This window comes from Anopheles merus, unplaced genomic scaffold, assembly GCF_017562075.2.
Source record: "Anopheles merus strain MAF unplaced genomic scaffold, AmerM5.1 LNR4000445, whole genome shotgun sequence".
Classification (NCBI taxonomy): domain Eukaryota; kingdom Metazoa; phylum Arthropoda; class Insecta; order Diptera; family Culicidae; genus Anopheles; species Anopheles merus.
Window position 1 is genome coordinate 25,037 of NW_024428025.1, and position 9,627 is coordinate 34,663.

Genomic DNA, 9,627 nt, shown 5'->3' on the forward strand with positions numbered 1-9,627 from the left:
GTTAGGTTAGAATAGAAATTTACATATTAGATAAGTACATGAGCTGAAACTAAGATACACAGCTTCGTAATGGAAAATAAAATCACGTAGAATATAGTTTTGTAGAATACACTAAATACGCTACACTAGGCTCCTATGGAGCCGCCTAGTTGCGCATGTGTCTGTTTTTAGAAAAAGTTGATGTGAAAAAACTTCAATAAAATTCGCGTTCGCAAACTTTCGCAGAATATTTCTTCACAGATTGATAGTATATTTATTACACTATTATGTGACATATATGAGACAACGCCACTCTACGCCACTTCAATAATGGCATCATGTCAAAAATTAAAATGATGAAATTTTTTAGGAAGTTTCTTCAGTTATTATCGTTTATTTTTGCATAAAATTAACTTAACTCAAAATCTTTAATGTATTTTTAAAGCTGACTAAATATCCTTTTTAAAATGTCTAAACTTATCAAAATCGGTTTATATTTGAAAAAGTTACAAAGGTTCAAAGTTTTCCAAAAAAGTGAAAAATTTTCTGCGTTTTTTTAACAAATCTCGACTTTGAAAGGTCTTTTCTAGAGAACCAGAAAAGATAAAGAGCTCATATTTGGTATTTTTCTTAGTTTAACCCTTAGTATTATAACCTATTATTTGGAATGGCGCTATTACAAAGTTGATTTTTTGAATTTCATCCCGGCAAATGCCCATTGTGCATTTTAGCAGCAAGCTGCTCTGCGTGGTTTTGGGTTTGGGTGTCTCGTGCACAGGCCACCCACACCAGCAAAAATTGAAGGTTTCTCGCTCAGCCCAATACTTTGCGCCAACGATGATGAGGTATTGATTTGAGCTGTGCGCGCGTGTCGCAGCGTTCTTTGCTTGCGACTTTGGTGCAAGTATCGGCAGAGTTCTTAGAACATTTAATGTGCTGCTTTGACTACTATGGGGCCCCGGTTTTCTGCAGTTCGGGGCCCTCGACAAAATGTAGTGAGTGAAGCGATGGGAAAAATGAATTAATTAAAAATAAGTCTTTTTGAAATAGATGATAAAAGTCCCATCCATGGGGGGGGGGGGGGGTAGATTCGATACGAAGTCGAACATCCACAATGACGGGGCCCCCTAGATCGCCGGGGCCCCTGGCGGCCGCTCAGTCCGCCCACCGTTTAACGCGCCACTGGCCATTGTTATCGCGTATAAAACGAATTTTGTAAACCCGAAGTATTTTTCTAATAAATCAGTGAACTCACAACAGTAAATACAGAACATTTGGTGTCAGAAGTTCCGGATTTACGGTCCACAGTCTGTAACGTACATTACCCTTGTGAGAGATTCACTGTGAGAAAAACTCACTTAAAAATGACGACACTAGATCCATCGTCGATGGCTGCGCTATCCCGCATGAACAATCGCGTATGTTTCGGATGATTTTGCGTGGGCTGAATATTTACCGCTGTGTGTTGAATTTCCAAAGTGCAAGAGAAAGTGTATTCATTATGTTGCCCTATTTATAATTTTTCTATGATTGCCACTCACGCGAGTGGCAACTCACCCGCTACTCATCATTTCCTACCGTGCTCATTCTCACTTGACGAAACTCACTTTCGTCAAGTTATCATTTGACATCCAAGCGAAGCGTCAACATACTCCCCCCATGACAGAATGTCATGAACAAAAACAAACTACACGTGCTGCTAATCGGAAGGCTTCGCAACAGGCAACAAGCAAATTTTAGCTACTGGACGCGTAACTATTCCTTTTGCCGTTTTCAACTTCACTACACGCGTAAGCTGATCTTCTCCTGGGTGTACATCGATGATGCGAGCAAGTGGCCATCGGGTGATAGGGAGCGAATCGTCCGCAAGGATGACCAGTCTGCCAGGTACTATTTCGCTACGATTCACTACCTTATTATCCTTCTGCATTTCCTGCAGATATTCGGTTGTCCAATGCTTCCAAAAGCGTTGCACAAGCAATTGCCAGCTCTGCAATTCGTCTAACGTGTATGGTTTCAGTCGTGTGTAGTCGGGAACCGGGACAGCATGCATAGAAGAACCGATCAGGAAGTGCGCCGGCGTAAGCGCTGCCAAATCATTGGGGTCATCCGTCATTGGCAACAAAGGACGCGAGTTCATTGCCGCTTCTATTTGCTGCAGAATGGTGCTGTATCCCTCGTAAGACAGCCTCGAACTGCCTAGCTGCCTGTAGAGATGTCGTTTGGCCGTCTTAACCGCTGCTTCCCACAATCCACCAAAATGTGGGGCCTTAGGTGGGGTAAAGTGCCAAGTTATGCCCCTGTCCGAACAGTTGGATGCGATGACGTTTTGGTGCTGTTCGTTCTGTAACATATCAAACAATTCATTAAGTTCGTGTGCCGCACCTTCAAAGTTTTTTCCGTTATCGGAGTATATGTCCGATGGTAATCCTCGCCGGGATGTGAAGCGATGTAATGCGGCCAAGAAGCCTGCCGTGGAGAGATCGCCCACCAGCTCCAAATGCACTGCCTTCGTTGAAAAACACACAAACACACACAAGTAGCATTTAGCGGCAGCGGCTCTCTTGTGTGCGGGTTTCAGATACAGCGGGCCGGCATAATCCACTCCAGTTATGGAAAACGGCCGGCTCGGGGTGATGCGTTCATACGGGAGTTGACCAGTTTGTTGTTGTGTCAGCTGCGGATCCTGACGAATGCAACGAAAGCAATTCCTCACTACGTTTTTTACTAGCCGACGTCCATCGAGTGGCCAATATTCCTCACGTATCCGGGAAAGTAGTAGTCTTCCCCCGCCATGCATCAGCTTCTCATGTATGTGCACCGCGATGAGATGAGCCAGCTGATGGTTTTTGGGAAGCAGGATGGGATGCTTGAACTGGTACGGTAGCTGTGCAAGTTTCAAGCGGCCTCCTACTCGTAATATTCCATCGTTGTCGAGAAACGGATTCAATCGCCGTAGAGGTGATTGTTTTCGTACCATTTCTCCCTTTTCAGCAGTTGGATCTCTGATGAAAACTCGTGCTCTTGTGCCAGTTTACAAAGCACGATTTTAGCTGCTTCTATAGCCTCAGGGGTGATCGGTAATGCTGCTGAGGTAACTTGTGATGACTGTAGTGTACGTGTCTTGTGTTTTGTGTTGTGTATGAAACGTGTGCAGTATGCAATTATATGTACCAATTTGGTGTAGGACGACGACAAATTGAACCAATGGTGAGTGGTTTGTATACTTGCAACTACAGCACTCACCTGACGAATTTCCATATCCGTTTCAGCAGTCAGTGATGGATTTGACATTGGCCATTTGGAGGGGGATAGCGCCAACCATTCAGGACCACAGCTCCAAATCGATCCTTTTAGCATTTCAGCTGCTGACATCCCTCGAGACACCAGATCGGCGGGATTCGATGAACCGGGAATGTGTTTCCATTGACGAGGGTGCGAATAGTTCTGGATCTCAGCAACACGATTCGCCACGAATGTTTTCCAGGTGTTGGGTGGAGACGCTATCCAGTTTAGCGTTACCGTCGAATCCGACCAGAAAAACGATTCGGTTGTGTCGATTCCCATAGCGCGTCTAACACGATGATGAAGATGTGCTCCTAACACGGCCGCGCAGAGCTCCAATCTTGGTAATGTAACTCGTTTTAGTGGAGCTACACGCGATTTCGACGCGAGCAGGCTGACTCGTACTCGTCCCTGCTGGTCCTCACAGCGCGCATAAATGCAGGCACCATAAGCAACTTCTGACGCGTCTGCAAATGTATGGAACTGTATTTTAGAGTTAGGTAAGAGCACATACCGTTCGCTTTTGAAGCTTTCCAAATCCTTCCAGTCGTCAGTAACCGATTTCCATTTGTTACAGATGTGTACAGGGACCGGATCGTCCCATCCGATTTTCTGCAGCCACAACTCCTGCATTAGCAATTTCGCGCGTATGATGACTGGAGCGATCAATCCAAGTGGATCAAACATTCGAGCAATGTTTGACAATATGGATCGCATGGTGAGGTTGGCGGTTTCCATTATTGCAGTCGACTCAAAGCACAAAACATCTAGTTCGGGCTTCCATGCGATACCAAGTGCCTTCACAGTCTCGTTCGGCACAAACTGCAGTGATGACTGTGTACCGATATGCTCTGCTGGTAAACCACTTAGTACGCCTAAACAGTTGGATGTCCACTTCCGGAGTTCAAACCCGCCCTTGGAGAGTAACTCGGAAAGTTGCTGACGAAGCTCGCGAGCTTCACTCACGCTGTTAGCTCCGCCAATGAAGTCGTCTACATAAAAATTGTGTCTCAGTGCGGGTGAAGCTAGTGGAAAGTCAGCACCTTCATCTTCCGCAAGCTGCAGCAATGTACGAGTGGCCAAGAACGATGATGGAGACAAACCATATGTCACAGTATTCAGCTCGTACAATTCAATCGGCGATTGCGGTGAGAAACGGAAGAAAATGCGAACCAATCGTCGATCATCCGGATGCAGCACAATTTGTCGATACATTTTGGCGATATCAGCTACGACAGCAATCTTATAGGTGCGGAAACGCAAAATAATATCGATGAGTTCATCCTGAACTATGGGTCCAACCCGCAGAGTTTCATTCAGCGAAAAGCCAGTTGACGTTTTAGCCGAGCCATCAAAAACTACTCTGACCTTTGTGGTGGTACTTGACGCTTTAAAAACTGGATGGTGTGGTAAATAATAAGCAGCTGTATCATCACAATCAGTGCTTATAGGAGACATGTGACCCAGTGCTAAGTACTCCTTCATAAAGTCTTGGTACGCTTCTCGAAGTGCTGGATCTCGTTCCAATCTCCGCTCGAGAAGCTCAAAACGACGAATGGCCTGAGGTCTAGAAAGGCCGAGCTTTGCATCAAAGTCGGGCTGTTTCGGTAGGCGAACAATATATCTACCACTATCGTCACGTTTGGTGGTATGCTTATAGAACGATTCACAATGTCGTTCGTCTGGTGAGTATCCATCATTCATGGTTAAATTTTCTAATTGCCAAAATCTTTGTAACGAATCCTCCAAGGATGCCATACAGACGATTGTATATGATGCGGTGGGATCGGTTTTAGGTGAAGAATTGTCACTGCCAGTTGGACCAGTCATTACCCAGCCGAAAACGCTGTCTATCATCACGGGCTGATGAGGTGCAGGACGGAACTGAGTTGCATTCTCAAAGAAAGTGTGGTAATGACGAGCACCAAGAATGAGGTCTACAGGAGCAGCTTTGTTGAACAGAGGGTCTGCTAAAGCGAAACCAGGTGGTATCTTCCAATCGCTGATGTCTATGTCGCGCGTTGGTAGATTTGCAATCAAATTGTCAACAATCAACAACTCAGTGTTCACAGTGAACGAACTGGATCGAGAGACAATCTGTGCCTGTACGGACTCCCGTACTGTCTTTGTAGCTTGTCCTGCTCCAATGACGGTAATGTTCACATTACTTTCTTCAGCCGTAAGCGATGAGCGAGTCGATCGCTTATTAGATTCGGTTGCGATGCGCTGTCCAACAGCGCCCGCGCAGGATGTGCTATTCCGAAATCGTCTATGATATTTATCATAGCAGTTTGCAGTATGACTTGTTCGGGTGCATGCTGCAATGCTGCTGCAAATGTGCGTTGTGTATTGTTTGTGGCTGTGTGATCGCTAGTGGTGTTGTGTGTGTGTTGCTGAGGTGCAGTGAAATTTGGGTTATGGTGAGCGTGATGCTGTGGTGTAGTGGAAGCTTGGCTGTTATGTGCGTAGTGCAATTTTGTGTGGTGTGCGGCATTACAGTAACGGCATTTGTACTGTGATGGACAATCTCGAGCCATATGATTATCGCGTAAACAATTTAAGCACAAACGCGAGGTCATAGCAAACCGATGGCGTTCCTTCGGGTCCATCCGCTCGAAACGCGGACATTTCAGAAGGTTGTGCGCGGAGTTGCATAGCATGCAATTCGGCATTTCATGCGATGTGGAAGCAAAACTGGCTTGGCGAAGAACGGTCATTCTCCGTACGGGAGCTAGGTCGTTACCCTGAGACGTATGACAGTTGTTGACAAGCAACGTCTCCAATACACGCATACGACGGGTGCAAGAACGAAATCAAACTGTCGTAACTGGGATCGTTATTGCTTGAGGCTTGCTCCTCCCAATCGCGTAAAGTAATTATCGGAAGTTTAGTGCATAGCAAATGCTCGAGAATGCTACCCATGTATTTGTTTCTTCTCCTAAGTGTTGCAAAATCTTTGTGTGTCTCTCAATTTCATCTACAAGGTGGTGCAATGTTGCAACGCTTTCCTTCTGTACAGCTGGGATGGCAAACATTGCTTGCAAATGGCGTTTTTTCAGGAGGTATTCATTCGAGTATCGCTCCGTTAGAGTGTTCCATGCTAAATCATAATTAGCTGCGCTTATGGTGATTGATTCTATCACTTGAGCAGCTTCTCCTTTAACCGCGGCGCGCAAATAGTGAAATTTTTGAATGGCCGGTAAATCCATATTATTATGAATTAAGCACTCAAACGTATCGCGGAATGTCAACCATTGCATATAGTCCCCCGTGAATTCAGGCAGCGCAATGGTAGGAAGTTTGATGCCCTTTAACGGATTCGCTCCGGTACTCGATTGGGCATTTTGAAACTGCTCTTTTGGTAACCTTGCTTGCAGCTGGGATTGCACAAGAATTAATCTATCCTCAAAACTTTCTCTGAGTGTAGCATTTTGCGACACTTCTTCCGGAGTGTCGGCAGAATCTTCCAATTGTTGCTGCACAGCTTCCAAATCCGCACACAGCTTATCGAACCTTTTAACGCGTATTTCCACCTCTACTTGATCCCGTTCAGGGACGAAATCCTTAATGAATTTCTCGTATCGCGAGAGAATTCCCAATAAAACAGTCCGCCGGGACGCCAAAACAACGGGCGGTGTGGCCATTATGTTAGTGGATGTGGGTGTTTGCGATTACAGTGACTTGCGTGATGCGGCAAAATCAGCTGTAAGTTTGCGGCAATCCAAAAAGTGTGTGGCACAAGCGGTAAAACGAAACCCCGATGCAATTATCGAAACTTGCGATTTAAAAACCAGATATTCGCACAATCCTGGTCACGGCACCATGAACAATCGCGTATGTTTCGGATGATTTTGCGTGGGCTGAATATTTACCGCTGTGTGTTGAATTTCCAAAGTGCAAGAGAAAGTGTATTCATTATGTTGCCCTATTTATAATTTTTCTATGATTGCCACTCACGCGAGTGGCAACTCACCCGCTACTCATCATTTCCTACCGTGCTCATTCTCACTTGACGAAACTCACTTTCGTCAAGTTATCATTTGACATCCAAGCGAAGCGTCAACACCGCATGATCGCGGAAGCCCTAAAAACAGCCATCGGATCAGCGGCAGGGGAAGCACGCCAAGATGCAACACCCTCGACGTCACGGGTATCGTCATTTTCTCATCCAGCTTATCGCACCACCGAAGAGACCGTCTGCGACTATTTCGACCGAATGGAATGGGCCCTGCAGCTGAACGGTATCCCTACCGTAAAGTACGCCGATTACGCGAGAGTCCACATGGGAGCCGAGTTAAACAACGCGCTAAAGTTCCTGATTCCACCGAAGCTACCGCAAGAGATTCTGTACAAGGATCTCCGGAAAACGCTCGAAACGCATTTTGACAAACAGCGCAATAAGTTTGTCGAAAGCATCAAGTTCCGGCAAATTACGCAGCAACAAGGGGAAAGCATCGCACAATTCACACTACGCGTGAAACAGGGAGCTGCTCATTGTGATTACGGAGAATTCTTGGACCGCATGCTCATCGAACAATTGCTACACGGACTAATGGAACGTGGTATTTGCGACGAAATTATCGCAAAGAATCCAGTAACGTTTAAAGATACATGTGCGATCGCCAGCACGCTAGAAGCAACACACAACACCGCGCAGGAGGTTAACGCAGGGATGCCGTCTGTCGAATCAACGAATAAGTTGGGTTACGAGCAGCCGAAGACAAAGAAGACGCCTGCATCTCGTGCTACGTCGAAGCCCAGCAAGTCAACGCGGCGAGAAACGTCCCAAGGTAAACCAAAACAAGGTACAACAAATCCAGGTATGTGCAATGGTTGTGGTGGAAACCACCTTCGAAATCAATGTCGTTTTCGTGATGCTCGTTGCAACACGTGCAACAAAAAGGGACACATTTCTAAAGTGTGTAGATCTCGGAAAACTAACCACGATGAAGATTCTATTAATCCCGTAAACACCCGCCCAGAAGCCTCCATCGATTACGTACAAACGCTAAATGCCCTACAAACAACTTCGCCATCCGGGAAGAAAATGGTAGAAGTTACGATCGATGGACATCCTTTACACATGGAGCTTGACACAGGAGCCCCATGCGGTATTATTTCGGAAGCAAAGTTGAAAACAATTAAAAAACAATTCCGTTTACTTCCATCCGAACGACAGTTTTCTAGCTATTCAGGTCACAGCATCACCTGTTTAGGACGTTTGCCAGTCAACGTAGCCATGGGGTCTGCAAATAGAAAACTAAACGTTTTTGTTGTTTCGGGAACATCCGAGCCGTTATTCGGTAGAGAATGGATCGCGCAGTTTTCATATCACATCGATATAAATTCCATGTTTGCTCCTAATGTTTCTGTCCAATCAGTCACTGACACAGAACCATCAGCCATTGAAAAATCGAAACTCAATGATCTTTTGGAAAATTTTCGAGAAGTTTTTAGCGATACCCCTGGAAAGCTAATTGGTCCTCCGGCAAAAGTACATCTAAAGCCTGGCGCTACACCTATTTTTTCTAAGGCTAGAGTGGTGCCACTTTCTCTGCGAGAGCGTTACGCAGCAGAAATCAACAAAAAGATTGCAGCAGGTTTTTACGAACGAGTTGACTACTCCGAATGGGCTTCACCCACACACATCGTTGTTAAAAAGAACGGGAACATCAGAATTACGGGTAATTACAAACCGATTGTTAATCCTCGTATGATAGTCGATGAACACCCCATCCCAAAGGTCGAGGACATTTTTAACAAACTCAAGGGAGCTGCCTTCTTTTGTCATCTCGATTTAACCGATGCATACACGCACCTTCCTATAGACGATGATTTCAAGCACGTCCTTACGCTAAACACTGTTACACATGGTCTCATCCGACCGACCAGAGCAGTGTATGGATCCGCCAATATCCCAGCAATATGGCAAAGGCGTATGGAAAGCGTTCTGCAAGACCTAAACAACGTGGTCAATTTCTCGACGACATAATCGTAGCCGCAGCCAATTTCGACAACCTGCTCGAAACCCTCAAAGGTACACTACAGAAACTGAAAGATAACGGACTCCGGCTTAACCGAGCGAAATGTGTATTTGCTGTTCCTTCGTTAGAGTGTCTTGGTCATAAGATCGATCGCCATGGGTTGCACAAATCCGACAAACACATTGCCGCAATCCGTGATGCTCCACGTCCAAACACCCCGGAAGAGCTGCAGCTATTTTTAGGCAAAGCTACCTATTACAGTTCGTTCATTCCGAACCTTTCAACACGAGCTCGTAGCTTACGTGATTTGCTCACAGCGCAGACATTCGAATGGAATGACGACGCGGATGAAGCCTACCAAGATATTAAGGAAGCGCTA

General features: G+C 45.7%; 1 protein-coding gene across 1 annotated transcript; it reads right to left on the reverse strand.

Annotated features, from left to right (window-relative positions):
* Positions 1 to 2,925: 2,925 nt before the first annotated feature.
* LOC121602416 lies at positions 2,926 to 5,421 on the reverse strand. Its single transcript, XM_041931181.1, has 2 exons — positions 3,226 to 5,421; positions 2,926 to 3,102 (listed from the first exon to the last, which is right to left on the reverse strand). The coding sequence occupies exons 1-2, from the start codon at positions 5,119 to 5,121 to the stop codon at positions 2,926 to 2,928; spliced, it is 2,073 nt and encodes a 690-aa protein (XP_041787115.1). The 5' UTR covers positions 5,122 to 5,421.
* Between the last annotated feature and the right edge of the window lie 4,206 nt (positions 5,422 to 9,627).

Bases quoted from the DNA above. Each gene is read 5' to 3' on its own strand.
- LOC121602416 (XM_041931181.1), bottom strand. From the start codon at position 5,121: ATGATAGACAGCGTTTTCGGCTGGGTAATGACTGGTCCAACTGGCAGT. The intron at 3,103-3,225 runs GTGAGTGCTGTA...ACAAAACACAAG, and splicing joins CGGATATGGAAATTCGTCAG to ACACGTACACTACAGTCATC.